This window comes from Bos javanicus, chromosome 25 (genome assembly GCF_032452875.1).
Source record: "Bos javanicus breed banteng chromosome 25, ARS-OSU_banteng_1.0, whole genome shotgun sequence".
Taxonomy (NCBI): Eukaryota; Metazoa; Chordata; class Mammalia; order Artiodactyla; family Bovidae; genus Bos; species Bos javanicus.
Window position 1 is genome coordinate 14,142,077 of NC_083892.1, and position 15,254 is coordinate 14,157,330.

At 50.3% G+C, this 15,254-nt stretch overlaps 1 protein-coding gene across 3 annotated transcripts in view; it reads right to left on the reverse strand.

Annotated features, from left to right (window-relative positions):
* The window catches only part of MYH11 (myosin heavy chain 11), a 127,914-nt gene that overhangs the window by 13,702 nt on the left and 98,958 nt on the right, over positions 1-15,254 (reverse strand). For all 3 annotated transcript variants that reach the window (XM_061401201.1, XM_061401200.1, XM_061401203.1), the window contains 10 exons: positions 14,214-14,351; positions 12,908-13,031; positions 12,328-12,499; positions 10,678-10,890; positions 8,645-8,789; positions 4,878-5,084; positions 3,262-3,366; positions 3,022-3,174; positions 2,517-2,765; positions 337-549 (listed from right to left, as the gene is read on the reverse strand). In XM_061401201.1, coding sequence (XP_061257185.1) covers positions 337-549; positions 2,517-2,765; positions 3,022-3,174; positions 3,262-3,366; positions 4,878-5,084; positions 8,645-8,789; positions 10,678-10,890; positions 12,328-12,499; positions 12,908-13,031; positions 14,214-14,351 — 1,719 coding nt within the window. The remainder of the gene's footprint in view (positions 1-336; positions 550-2,516; positions 2,766-3,021; positions 3,175-3,261; positions 3,367-4,877; positions 5,085-8,644; positions 8,790-10,677; positions 10,891-12,327; positions 12,500-12,907; positions 13,032-14,213; positions 14,352-15,254) is intronic.

Here is a 15,254-nt window from a genome sequence, read left to right on the forward strand (position 1 = left end):
GGGGTGAAGTCGTGAAGATGGTCGGGCAGCCCCCGGTGACGGGCAGCTCATCATGGTCCAGGAGGTGGCTTTTGATACCCCCGGGATGCATGACCAGGAGTCCAGACCACAGCCTTCCTCTCGGAACCCTTGACTCAGATCTTACCCCAAAGGCTGTTCCCAATAGCCCAAGGCTGGCCCCTCTTTGCATCAGCCCGAGGGACTCCCTTCAGTTCCTGATTATTGCTTACCAGGAATGAGGCGTGGGGCCCCCTCCTTTACCTGTGGACTGATAACTAGCAGAGAGGGTCGGGGGTGGGGGGACATGACAAGCAAAGACGATGAAGAGCCACGTACATTCTTGCCCACGTCGTCCTTGGAGCTAACCAGATCCTCCATCTCGGCTTTGAGCATCTTGTTGGTCCTCTCGAGCTCTTCTTTGGCTTCCAAGGCTTCTTCGAGGGCACGCGCCAGCGACAAGGCTTTGGTTTCCTTTTCCCTGGCTTCTGCCTCGGCTCTGTCCCTTTCATCCGCATATTTGGAAGAGATGTTTTTCTCCTCGGCCAACAACTGCAACACAGCAAAAGACCCAGAGGTGAGCTCTAGGCATGCCCGAGGGTCGGCTGCATTTAACTGCAAATATGGGGAAGAAGTCTTGTGTGCAGCTGAACTCATCCTGGTACGGCTGGGGGGAGGTCACATATCTATGCAAATAGTTTATAACAGTCCTGCTTGCCTACTTCTAGGTTGGCTTTGCAGAGCCAGCATTCGCCGTATCTTTGTGCTCAGAAATCACTAACGCTGCCCGTGTTGGTTAGAACATACTGTGACCAAGGTCAGGGTGACACTTAATCCTGCCAGAGGCCAGTTTTTCTTCTGTTTCATGGCCACAGTCACTCCCTTACAGAAGTACCCTATGAGCCACCCTATGAGTAGAGAAATGGTGAATATGTGGATGGATTTGCACACACCCTCTGCCTGGGGAAGCAGCTCCAAGAATACCCCATTCTGACGTTAATCTCATCTTTAGAAATAGAGGGGCTTCCCTGGTGGCTCAGTGGAAAAGAATCCTTCTGCCAATGCAGGAGACTTGGGTTGGATCCCTGGGACAGGGAGATGCCCTGGAGAAGGAACTGGCAACCCACTCTAGTATCCTTGCTTGGGAAATCCCATGGACAGAAAAGCCTGGTGGGCTACTGTGCAAGGGGTCGCAGAGAGTTGGACCTGACTGAGCAACTAAACAACAAAAAGAAAGAGCAGTGTTCACTGTAGCATCCAAAACCCAGACTGCCAGAGTCCAGCAAAGATGGGCAGGTAACAGGGACTCTCAACAGCAGTCAACACAAAAACTCTCCACTGTTTGTGACGGGAAAATAATAGAGCAGTCTCAGACCCTGGACCAGATAATGAACCAGCAGATAAGAAGCACTAAGAACAAGCTGTCAGCACAGAGAAGGGATGGCTGGTAGAAAAGAGAAGAATCCCAAAATTCCATCCCCAAATTGATTTTTGGAATAAATCCTGAGTCACATGTAAACCAAACCATATTTACTGATTCTGAGTAACACATATTAAAAGCTGGTATTTAGGAGTTTGGGTCATACAGGTGTATGCATTTATCAGAACTCAGTGAGTGTATACTTAAGATTTATGTATTTCAGTGTAATTTTACTTCAAGGGAAAAAAAATATTTTGAAAAATGAACCCTAGTTTATATGCAGTGTGGCAGTATCTAGAGGGTGATGTACAGTTGTCTGTAATTTGCTTTTAAATGCGTCTAAAAGATAAGATACAAATGAGAGATGTAATACACTCATAAAAAAGCATGTGATAAAGTCAGTGAAGTGTTAGTCATTCAGTCATGTCCAACCCTTTGCGACCCCATAGACTGTAGCCTGCCAGACTCCTCTGTCCATGGAATTCTCCAGGCAAGAATATTGGAGTGGGTTGCCATTTCCTTCTCCAGAGAATCTTCCTGACCCAGGCAGGGATCAAACCAGGGTCCCTGCATTCCAGGTAGACCCTTTACCATCTGAGCCACCAGGGAAGCCCCAAGTCAGGGTAAGGCCTTAATGACTGAATCAAGGTGGTGAGTGCCCAGGTGTTCACAGTACAAGGCTTTCTGCTTTGCTGTGTGCTCAAGATTCTTTGTGATGAGATATTAAGGAACAGTGGTATTTCAAGAGTAGATACTTTAATTGGAATCCTCAGTAGGTGCCCAACAAATACTCGCTGAGTGAGTAAAATCAGTAAACCTCATTCCTTTTCAGGGCTAGAACCCAAGGCACGACTGGGTTTCTAGATGGCCCTTGTGGTGGTGGTGGAACCTGGGAAGTCATGGCCACAGAGGCTTCGCCACTGTCCTCACTGACCCCTAGAGGAGCCTCACCCAAGCCGGCCAGCCTTCCATCGTGACCAGCAAAGCCAGGATGGGATGCTGCCATACACGCAGCAGCCACGCCAGATGTTCCCCAGACCCGGACCCCCGCCCCCCAGCCAGGGTCCGTGAGCAGAGGGGAGGGCCCTCCAGCCCCTACCTGATCAAACTTCTTCTGCTTCTTTTCCAGGTTGGACACCAGTTGTCGCTGGTTGTCCAAATCGACGACCAGGTCGTCCAGCTCCTGCTGAAGCCTGTTCTTGGTCTTTTCCAGTTTGTCATAAGCAGCTGCCTTCTCCTCGTACTGCTGGGTCAGGCTTTCGATTTCCTTCTGGAACTTCTTCTTACCCTCTTCCAGCAATTCCACGGTGCTGGCAAAGTCCTGCAGCTTCTTCTTCGAGTCGGAGAGCTGAAAAGGCAGTGTCCAGGGTGGGATGAGAGGAGGCGGGGATAAGGGAGTCCCAGCCCTGTGCCCCTGAGAAGCCACGACCATCATTGAATAAAATCAACAGCAGGGAGAGCTGGTGAGCCAAGCAAAATGGCACCATGGAAGAAACTCAACAGCAGGGGGAGCCAGTGAGTCAAGCAAAATGGTGCCACCGTTCTACCACAATCACATCCGAGCCACTGATCTACCCTCCAGGGCAAAGACACGCAGTGGGCACCTGGATGTTCAGGGTTGAGATGTGGCGCTCCAGGTTCTGCTTGGCCTCCATCTCCTCGTCCAGCTGTTCCTGCAGGCTGTTCCTCTCGTCTTCCAGCTGGCGCAGCTTGGTGGACACGTTGAGTTTCTGCCGGGTTTCTTCTTGAAGCAGCTCCTACAGAAGGACACGCAGAAGTCCAGGAGCCCACCCCCAGGAAGGCCGTGCCCCAGGCGCCTCCAGATGGCGTGGCCCGGTACCCACCTGGGTGTCCTGGAGCTGGGACCCAAGGGACGCCACGTCCTTGGCCAGTTTGATGGCCTTGCCCTCTGCCTCGTTGAGCATCCCTGTGACACTCTCCACTTCATTCTGTGGGCGCCCAGAGACTGGTTAGTTGGATCATCCAGGACAGGACTGTCCTTAAGTAAGAGGGGCTCTCTGTACTCAGCGATCGGCCTTGGGGTGTCGACTGATTGAGAGGTTCCCATGAGCTAAGGGGCCTGGTCATGGTCACTCCACGGCCCCCTAGGGGAGGGAAGGACATCCCTACAAGTTGCAATCTCTGGTAGCCTCTGGTTCCGAGACCCTGTGAGAGCCCTGTTATACTGTGGTTAGACTGTACTAATTGGGCCCTGAGCCCTCCACATGGATCCTGGAGCCTTGCCAAGGTTGGCAAGCATGAAGAGCAGGTTTGCAGGTCCAGATACTGAGCGGTGGTCTGGACTCACCCAATCCCTAAAGTGGGGGAAGAGGCTGCAAAGGGCACCTCCACATCCAAAGGTCCTGTCCCTACCACCCCTCTTCCTCACCCCTGCTCTTTGCCCTTTCACTGACCCTTACAGCAAAACCATAGACGCGGGCACTACAGGTAGAAAGCTCTCTCTACCTTTCCTCTGCCTTTTACTCCAAGCCCTGGTATCTCTGAACAAGTCCTTTTGGAGACACCAGCCCTCCATCCGTCCTCCTCCCATTTACACTGAGGATATAAATGATCTTCACTCCTCCAGGATGTTGTTTGTGTTAGGACAGCAAAACCCCTGTGCTCAGCTGTGTGTGGAAAAACTCATACTTCATGCTGTCCTGTACTCTTGTCCCAGGCTCTAAGCGCATTAAATATTTATCAAAAGGTAGGCCATATTCCATGAATGGAAAGTCAGCCCAAATGTCTGTTCAAAGCTAATCAAGACCAAAGACCAACAGACCATGTCACTCTTCAGCTTAAAACCCGTCAGTGGTTTCCCGTCACTCCTGTCTTCTGGCCCCAACCTGCTCCAGTCCCACTTTATGCCACATACCTTCCCTGTCCTGTAAACTCCACTTGGCCCCAGTCCCCACCATCCCCTGTCGTCCATCAGATTTATCATTCTGGCTCTACTGGCCTTACATGATCTCTTCTGACTTCTCACTTAGTCCTGAGCCTTTGCACATGCTATTCCCTGTCTATAAGTAGACAGACTTCTTATCTGTCAGGCTATACATCCTTCTTAGGGAAACCTTCCCTGACCCCTCCTCCCACAGGCTCAGGCCCTTGTATTATTTATATTCATTGCAGTATGTGTCTCTGCTTCCCAGCATCATTTCATATTCATCTGCATGATTATTAACGTCTTTCCCCGCACGGGGCTGGAGTTCTCCAGGGGCAGGGACAGTGTTTGTCTTTTTCCTTGCTGTTGTATCTCAGGATTAAACACAGCACCTGGCATACAGCAGGCACTCAATAAATACTCATTTTGAATGAGCAGGTAGGAGTTTTTAGAGGTTAAATTGAATAAGGCAACCATCTCATCTCCCTGAGGAATGTAACTCAAGGAAATGAACAGAGGCTTCGTGAGCTGGAAGAAACTCATCCTTCAGAGACGGTCCCAACGAAGCCGCCTCACCTGCAGCTTGTGGACCTTGTCGTTGAGCTCGGCCCGGACCTTCTCCCCGTCGCTGTACTTGGACTGCAGCTCCTGCAGCTGCACCTCCAGCTTCTTCTTCTTGTGTTCCACCTCCTGCTTGGCCTGGCTCAGGACTCGCAGCTCTCCGGCCAGCTCCGCGTTCTCTTTCTCCAGCGCCTGCTTGTTCTTGTCCAGGTTGGCCTTGGCCTAGCCAGAGAAGCAGAGGGGAAGAGAGGCATTAGGGCCATGGCTGGGAGAGTGTTTTAAGATAAGGACCTGCGCTAGCGGTCCATTTCTTTGCTTCCCCCTCCCTCGGTAGGTCCGGGGACCTGTGCTCCCCACCTCAGGGGAGGGACTCGGGGCAGTGAGGAGCACACAATCCCCAGTAAGACTTTTTAGATTGTTTTCCTGAAGCTCAGAGGTTGCTAACTAGCATCCCCCAGGCTGCATCAACCCTGCCATCACATCCTATTTGATCCATGTTATACCTTTTAACATTTTAATAAAGAAATATTACACAGGGACGTCCCTGGTGGTCCAGTGGCTAGGACTCAGCGCTCCCAATGCAGGGGGCCTGGGTCTGATCCCTGGTTGGGGAACTAGATCTCACATGCCACAACTAAGACCTGGCACAGTCAGGTAAATAAAAAGAAATATCACATAAAAATCTGGGTTCCCAGCTTCTCATTTGAAAAATCGAATGTTCTATTTCATGATTGGGTGGTGGTTAAATAATTTGTCAAAATTCACTGAAATATATACACTTAAAGTTGGTGAATTTTGCTGCATACATCTCTATTTAAAGTCTGACTTCCAAAAAAAAAAAGTAAAGATCTGGAAACAGAGGTCTTGCCTTCCTCTGCGAGAGCAATCATCTGGATCTGAGTAGCAGCTGGCCCTATAAACAGGGCAGTCACACTCCACTCAGCCCCAGGCCCCACCACTCCCTCTCATCCATTGATTTATCATTGGATGTACACTGCCATTTCTGTGAAAGTTTAGAGAAAGCTATTTTATCTAAACAGCTCTTGTAGGCATATGAGTTTCTCTAAGAAAAAAAGTGTTTGGGGGAAAAACCAGAAGAAAGTGTGTGGGTCCCGAGAGTGGAGAACGCAACAGTGGGCTCACCCTCAGCTCCTGGGCCCGTCTGTGCAGTGTCCAGGGACCCTCAGAAGCCAGTCCTCTGGTGACGAAGTCCATTTAATGCTGCCAGGACCCCAGACAGGGACAAAGTGCTTCTTAAGGCAACAGTGCAGGTTGATATCAAGGACCCTGGGGGACCTCACGGGACCTGGGCTCCCCTAAAACCTTTTTCCCAGAATGGTGGTGACTATACACGTGTAAGGGGAGTCGAGGTAGGAACAATACTACGAGTTTTCACCAACAATCTGAAACGTTGCTAGAGGTAAAACAGTCTCCCTTTTCAGTGCTCCTGAGATGGTGGGCAGGCGTTGTGAGCCCCCTCCTGCTCAGGTCAGGCATGGATGGCCAGAACAGCTGAGTCTCTGCAAAGAGGCCTCCAGCACCTGCTCATCTCGGATGACCACCTGGCTCAGCGCTGGTCAGTTAGCTTTCCAAACTTACAGTAAAAGTGACACATGTACCTTACCACTGTCTGGAGGACTTATTACTCCATCGGTGGGAAAAGCCCATTTGGATTCAACTTCGATCACAATAAAACTTTCTGGGGGACTTCCTGGTGGTCCAGTGGTTAAGAGTCCACCTGCCAATGCAGGGGTCACTGGTTCCATCCCTGGTCCGGGAAGACTCCGTGTACGGCCCAGGGCAACCAAGCCCACGAGCCACAACCACTGAAGCTCGCACACCCTAGAGCCTCTGCTCCATGACAAGAGAAGCCATCACACTGCAAAGCCCGCGCACCGAAACTAGAGAGGAGCCCCCACGTGCCACAACTGGAGAAAGCCTGAGTGCGGCTGCAAAGACCCAGCGCAGCCAAAAGTAAATCATTAATTAACTAAAAAATAATTTCTGGGAACTTCCCCGGTGATCCAGTGGTTAGGACTCCATGCTTCCAATGCAAGGAGCTCAGACTTGATCCCTGGTCAGGGAACTAAGATCCCTCATGTCACAGGGCATGGCCAAAAAAAAAAAAAAAAAACCTTCTGAACATAATAAAGAAAAGACAGTTGAAAGGAGAAATACATGTTATAGATAAAACTAGCAAGATCTTATTTGTCCAACACAAAAGAACTGACAAAATGCCCAAGGTTCATATTCAGACCCCACGTGACGACTGACAAGGTGACACAAACAGGTAGCTTTTCTCCACTTGGAGCGTGAGGGTGTATATCAGGGACAGTGCGTTTCAGTGTGGGGCCTGGAGATGTGCATTTTAGCAAAGGTCACGGTGGGATTAAATGAGTTGGTGCCTGTAAAACTTTGGAACAGTGGCATATACTCAATGCCATACAGGGGTTGCAGCCGTTATTTAAATGTATGGGAAAATTCTGAGATTATGATCGAACTGGTGGTGAACCAGCTCATGGAAGAATATTTATCTTTTCTTTTTTTTTTTTTTAATATTTATTGATTTGGCTGAGCTGGGTCTTAGTTGGGATTCCCTGGTGAATTTGGCTGAGTCAGGGTCTTAGTTACAGCACCTGGGATCTTTCTTGTGGTATGCGGGATCTTTTTAGTTGAGGCACATGGGATCAAGTTCCTTGATCAGGGATCAAACCCAGGCCCCCAGCATTGGGAGCACAGAGCCTTAGCCACTGGATCCCCAGGGGAGTCCTGAAGAACATTTATCTTGACTGGCGATAGAAGCTAATGCCAACACCAACAATTCTTAGGTAACACAACAGCCATTCAGTCTAGAAAGTTCTGGAGGAAAGCTGGAGCACGGATGGTGGTATAATTCAGACTTTTAGAGAAGACACCTAGCAGGATGTCATAAGCTAAAAATCTCTTCCCTGGGAATGAAACACAAGGACATTCTCCAAAGCAAGAGGAAGTTCCGGATACACAGAATTTTAGTGCTAGTTAACTGCCTCAGATTCTGTGCACCCCCAAACAGCCAAGCATCAGAGGAAGATTAGATCTAGCCATTCCCAAACTAACCATGGAGCACTGTCTTGCCACTCAAATGATGACAGTCTTGCTCCACTCTGCACAGAAATGAAGATGGCTAGACTGTCCTCAGTGTTCAGCTACTTTCCCAGAATTTTGCTAAACTCTGCTTATCCACAAGGGCCTACCTGGAGACCCTGCCCTGGAGAGGCTACGAGATGAGTCCAGAGCCAGGGCTTCCCAGGTGGCTCTGGTGGTAAAGAACCCGCCTGCCACTGCAGGAGATACAGGTCGAACCCTCAGTTGGGAAGATCCTTTGGAGGAGGGCACAGCAGCCCACTCCAGTATTTTTGCCTGGAGAATTCCATGGACAGAGGAGCCTGGCGGGCTACAGTCCACGGGGTTGCAAAGACTCAGACATGACTGAAGCGACTTGAGCATGCATGCATGCCAGAGCAGACTGCTGGGACTCTGTCAATAGCTGTGTGGCCTTTAGGTACTCTGGACCTCAGTTCCTTCTTGTGTCAAAGGGGCTTCATTGTACCCATCCCAGTGGGTGGTAGGAAAGATTAGTCAACGTAATATTCAGTAAGCATAAATGCTGGGTGCCGTCACTCTCATTAGGATCGCCGCAGCTTGTTACTGGTCTTCGTGCAGACACTCGCGTGTAGTTACCTGAAGCTGCTGACACATCGTTCTTCGCATTTTGTTGTCACCAGAAAACTACGGCGACTCACCCTCTTGAACTGCTCCAGTTGCTCAGTGAGCTCCTCCACCACCTGGGTGTGCTTCTGCCTCATCTCCTGCACCTGAGACTCGTGGGACCGTGTCTCCTCGTCCAGGGCTTTCTTCAGCATCGTCACCTCCTGCTCCCTCTTGGCCCTGGGCAGCAAGAACACAGAGGCTGGCAGCCGAGGAGACAGAGACAGGCCTCAGTGCAGAGGCGCGGGGGGTCTCCCGGGACCTGGAACTGAAGTCTTTGTCACTATCCCTCCCAAGCTGTGTGACCTCGGGTGAGTCACCTAACCTCTCTGGACCTTGAATTTCCTCAAAACAAGGAGGTAGCCATAAAAAAAGAGGAGCATGCTACCTCCCAGAATCTCCCAGGGCCGACAAACAAATACACAAAATAAAACACATGATATTGTTGGAAGAATGCAAAGTGAGTTGCAGACTGTTCTGTAAATATTAACATTAGCTTTACTTTCTGAGGATACGCTATGTGCCAAGCTCTGACCTAAGTTCTGGGTATATGTCATCTGATAGAATATTCAGAGTGACCTTTAGAGGCAAGTGTATCATTATTTCTGTTTTACAGATGAGGGAACAAAAGCTAAGAAAGAGTGAGCAGCTTGCCCAAGGTATTAAAACCATCGTGTGACTGACCAAGAATTTGAACCCAAACAGTCTGAGTTCACTGCTATGAGCCACTGCTCTGGGCCAGTGCAAAGGGGGTAGAAAGTTGTGCTGGCTTCTAGGCCCAGCTAAGTGATGTAGCACAAAACCCAAAATGTGGGAAGTAAATCTCCATGTTAGCACAGCACTTGACACAGGGTGCACTCAACACACACTTGTGTGTTTGCTGAATAAATAAATGACCTAGTTTCACTGAAGTCGGCATTCATTATCTGGCAGGTGACCCGTTTTTGTTTCTGCTTTTTGGTTGGGTATTGTCAGTTAGCCAGCAGTGACACATCAAGTGAAGACCAATCTGATAAATGTTATTTTGAAAATTTAATGCAAAACTTATACACACTCCGGAAAAGACAGGAATGAAATTCCCCAAAATGTTAACCGTGGTGGGACTGGGGTCAATGCTTTTCGTATCTAACTTTCCTACAGTTTTCAAGTCATTCTCTAATTGAGTATATCCTCCTACTGTGATGTAAGACAAGATTAAAAAATAAGCATGATTAGACATGGAGAACAGACTTATGGACACGGGAAGGGGTGAGGAAAGGAGAGGGTAGGACGAATGGAGAGAGTAACATGGAAACATACACACTGCCATATGTCTCATAGACAGCCAGTGGGAATTTGCTGTATGACTCAAGGAACTCAAACTGGGGCTCTGTAACAACCTATAGGGGTAGGATGGGGTGGGAGGTGGGAGGCAGGTTCACGAGGGAGGGGACATATGCATACCTATGGCCGATTCATGCTGATGTATGGCAGAAGCCAACACAATATTGTAAAGCAATCATCTTTCAATTAAAAACAAATAAATTTAAAAAATAAGCATGCTTAATTTACCAGTTGATTTTCATGGTTCCGACATATTAAAATGTTTTATTATATTTAGATTTGATGTTAGTATTTATAACATCTATAATAAATTATTAGTATTTTCAAATAATTAAAAAATCCAGTTTTTCCAATTACCCTCTTTGGGTAACAGGAAACTCCCAAATGCCAAGTAGCTAATCATCTCCAGGGTAGGAAGATATGCGAGCCCTTTTAGGTATCCATGTGGCTTAATTAGACAGAAATATTTATTACTCAGTTTTCTGAGATGTCCTTTTTGTTAAGAACAGAACTGAATCAGTTTGCTGTATACCTGAAACTAACATGACATTGTAAATCAACTATATTTCAACAAAATTTAAAAAAAAAATTAAGCATGCTTACATCAGTTAAAGCAAAATGCAATCAACACGATAAACGCAGGGCCTGAGGAGCCCCGTGACTCAGGATCTGTGTGGGTTTGCCCCTTTCCACCAGCCGTCCCGACCCATCCGAGTGGCCGGCCGGCCGGGTGAGGGCTCCTCACCTGAGCTCCTGCTGGGTGGCTGTGCTGTCTAGCGTGTCTTCCAGCTCCGTCTTCAGCGCCTCCAGCTCCTCCCCCAGGTCCCGCTTCTGCTTCTCCGCCTTGTTCCTCGCGGCCCGTTCTGAGTCCAGGTCCTCCTGGAGGTCTGAGATGTGACCTTCCAGCTCCCGGATCTTCTTCAGGGCATTGTTCTTCTGAGCCATTTCGTCGTCCAGCCTGCCAGGGACAGATCACCGGAACTAAGACCCTGGGGTCCCTAGGCCCCCTGCTGTTCATCCCACGAGGTCGCCGAAAATGGTTTTCTGGAAGCAGTCATTTGGGTTCCACAGATATCAGAACATGTTCTATTCAGGTCCCGAGACACACAAGGCCCCTTCTTGCCATGTTGGACTGCTTGGAGGTTCATGCAGGCTGTAGTTTCCGAGGGCTGATGTAAGAAAACAGGTCGTGCTGCACGTGTGTGTGTGTGTGTGTGTGTGTGTGTGTGAAAGTGAGGCAGAAACAGACAGAGACACAGAGACAGAGAGTGCTTTGCACTGTCTCAGCATGGTGCCTTGTCCCCAGCAGGAGCCCAACAGATGCTTTCTGAGTGTCAGGCAAGTGTTCTTCCCCAGTAACTACTGGTTGATTCTTCCTTCCATTTGCAAAGTGCTTGGCCAGGCACTGCTTGTTGGGGGTGGGGATGTTAACACCAGGGGAGACGGTGACTGCGGGTCAGGGTGGGAGGTGGGGAGCCTTGATCTGGTCAGGGTGGGAGAGGGGGAGCCTTGATCTGAAAGAATGGAAGGGAGCTCCCTCCTGACCACGGTGGGGCTGCTTCCAGTTTCGTCCACAGTGGATGGAAGGGGACCCGTGGAGGGAAGACACGAGGTGGCCCATCACCCTAGCACTGTCGCCTGGCACAAACCAGCTGAGAGAGAGCTGGCCAGGGGACCAACCAGAAAGCGACTCCCAGCCCGTCTCTCCAAAGCCAGGCGACTGGCCCAGGTTCCTTCACCTCCCCTGGCCCAGCTTCCTCCTCAGTGACTGGAGGTGCAGCAGCACATCCGGCCAGGCGTTGGTAAAGACACCACTCGAGCAGAGCTCAGCACACGGGGAGCAGGTAAGTAACTGTGAGTCGCCGCTCTAAGGCCCCCGGGGAGGCTGTTAGAGCACCCCCAGCTCCGAGCTGGGAGAAGGGGGTGCAGAAAAGTGGGCGGGGGACACCCCACACGGAACGGGCCGAGTCTGCTGTACTCTGGGCGGGAAGAGAAGGGGCAAAAGCTCGGGAGGAGACTGGTGTTCACATAAAGAGGGGCCTCAGAGGGAGACAGCCGGGGACAGCAGGGGCCTCCCAGCCTCAGACACGTGGTGTTTGTGGTGCCCATGGAACGGCTTCTTTGTGCAACCAGAAATCCAGGGCTGGGGTGCAGATGACGAAGGATGGGCACCCAAGAGGCGGGCACAGTGGCAGTAGGGAGGATGAGCTTGGTAGGGAGAGAAGAAGGCCAAAGGCGAGGTTCCCGCAAGGCACCTGGGCGGCCAGGGCGGGGCCACTTCACGTGAGATGGAGGCCTGCCTGGAGGAGGAGGAGGGCCAGGCGCCCCCCCCTGCAGGCCGGCAGGGGCCCTGGGGCACACGCACACACTGGACCTGCCCGCGGCGGCCTTGTACCTGCCCAGGGCCGCCTGCAGCTCCTCCTCCTTCTTGGCCAGCTGCATCTTGAGCTCGGCGATCTGCGCCTGCAGTTCTGCGATCTGCTCGTGCAAGTCGCTGGCCTCCCCATCCAGCTTCCTCTTGAGCTTCTCCAGCTCCTGCCGGCTCTTCTCCTCCTTCTTCAGCCGCACTGTGCAAAAGCCAGGGCCCTTCAGGGGTGGACACTACCCAAGAAACCCCTGGAGGACGAGCCTTCCTGCTCGGGCACTTCACACACACACACACACAGGAACCATCCCACCCGCACCACGCTCTTGTGGAAGGAAAGTCAGCCCTGGTGCCAAGCATCTTCTAGAATGAATGTGTGTGTTCCCTAAGGGTGAGCAGGCAGCCAGGTAGAACTGTCCCTTTCCTGCTGTAATCCACCATTCTCAAATGTCCTGTCTTATTTTCCTACTTTTAAAATAACCCCCTTCACTGTTAACCTGAAACTATCACAACATTGTTAAGTGGCTATACCCCAACACAAAATGGTTTTGGTGTTAACAAAAAATAAAATAAAATATCCCCCTCAGAACCTCGCCAGAAGCCATTTTACCTTCCAGTTCTGAAATCATAGATTCGTGCTTGTTTTTCAGTTTGGTAAGATTCTTGGCTTTTTCTTCCTCTTCTGCAAGATTTGTTGTTAAGTCACTAATCCTCTCTTCAAGGAGTTTTCGCTCCTTTTGAGGGAAAAGAAAAAGAAATATCATTAGTTTTTTTCCTTTTCTCTGGGGCCTATGTTTCACTGTTAGTAACTTCCAGATAAACAGTTGAAAGGATAATCTACACTATAACCAAATGCAACCTAGAGTTTTAAAGGGGGAAAAATAAGTTCCTCAACAATAATGCTTTCCAAAGACTAGCCACTCCCCACCTCAGGCCCCTCCACCCCTCAACTTCATGTCCCAGCCAAGGGGCCCTCTTTCCTTTCTTACCACAGGCCTCAGGGCCCTTGCAAACAGGCGGGACCATCTGTCTGGGATGTGCCTCCACCCCCTCTAACTGCTCCTCATTCTTCAGGTTTCCACTGAAATGTCACCTCCTCCAGGAAGCCTTCCCTGAATGCCCCACCTCCATCCCCTAGTGCTCTGCTCTTAGAAGAGGGTAGCAATCATGATGGCAATTAGTGGTTGCTTGTACAATCATCTACTTGTTGTCTCTCTAGAACATAAGCCCTTCGAGGATTGGGTTCTCCTGCACCGTGCACGCCCTGCCCCTGACACCAAGCCTGTCTCACAGTCAGTGCCCAGCTGGCATCCAGGACTAAAGGCAGTCCACTCACAGTGGGGCTGCTTAGTGGATACTGACTAGGGTGACCGACTCATCTTGGGACTTTTCTGGTTTGGGGGCTGAAAGTCTCACATCCCAGAAGCCCCTCAATCCCAGGACAGCTGGTCCTCTGTTAGGAACTGGAAGTGGGTGGTGAGAATGTGAGGGGGGCCCCCTGGTCTCAGGCACATTGCCCGCCCTCCCTTGCACAACTTGGGGGTTGCATTGGTTGTGGTGTTCCTGACGCTTGCTCCACGGTGGCCCTGGCACTGTTGGGACCACCAGGGACCCCATCCATGGCATGCTTGCATCCTGACAGTGGCCACAAGGCTGCCGCATCAGCGCCAGAGATAACTGCTTGTTTGGCCTTTAATTCCTTGTACCTGGCTAAAAAAGGGAAGGTATCTGAAGGTATCCATAGTCCTGATGAGCCTGTCATTTTAATCCAGACACTCAACCCCACTCACTTTTTTTAATTTTTGGCCACATTCCAGGGCATGTGGGATCTTAGTTCCCTGACTAGGGACTGAACCCACTCCCCCATGCAGTGGAGTCTAACCACTGGACCACCAGGAACGTCCAAACCCACTCACTTTTGACAGTTTATTGTTCTGATCATCCATGACCAGAATATCATCCTCCAGTTTCTTGATCTTGGCCTCAGCTGTGACCTTCTCAAGTTGTAGCTTCTGCCTGGCAGCTTCCTCTTCCTCCAGCTGTTCCTCCAGGTCCTTTGTGGGGGAGGGAAAAGAATTACAGCCTTGTTTAACCCAAAATCTACTCTCCCGGAGCTCTGGGGACGCATGGATACAGAGGCTGGGCCTCATGGCTCCCTGCAGTGCTCTGCAGTCTCTTTTCATCAGAAAGAAAAGGTTTGGGTAAACCACTTTGCTTTGTGGAGCCTCAGTCTCCTCATCTGTAAAGTGGGGAGAATAGATACCATGGTGGTTTTAAAAATATGTCCACAAATTCTTTGATACTCTTCCCTTCAACAGGTGGAGTGTAATTCTTCTCCCCTTGAGTGTCAGCTGGGCTTAATGACTTGCTTCTAACAAAATCAAGAGGAAGTGATGGCGTGTGTAAGTCAGAGACTAGGCTATAGGAGGCATTGCAGCTTCCTCCCCTGTTTTCCCTCCATTCGCTCTGTCCAGGGAAAGCAAGCTGCCATACTGTGAGGACACCCGAGCAGCCCTGTGGAGAAGCCCACGGAACAAGGAACTGAGGTCTCCTGCCTACAGCCACGTGAGTGACGGCTCACTCACCCCTGGAAGGGGATCCTCAAGGCCCAGTCAAGCCTTCAGAAGACTGCAGCCCAGGCTGACATCACAACTGCAATCTCATGAGAAGCTCTAAGCCAGAATCATTCAGCTAAGCCACTCTCAGAGTCATGACTGTGGGAGATAAATGTTTAGTATTTCATTTACCAAAAAATATATATTTTTAAATTTATTTATTTTCGGGTGTGCTGGGTCCAGCTTTCTCTGGTTGTGGTGTGTGGGCTTCTCATCATGGTGGGTTCTCTTGCTGCAGAGCACAGGCTCTAGGCACGTGGGCTTCAGCAGCTTTGGCATGTGGGCTCGGCAATTACAGCTCGCGGGCTCTGGAGTGCGGCTCAGTAGTTGTGGCACACAAGC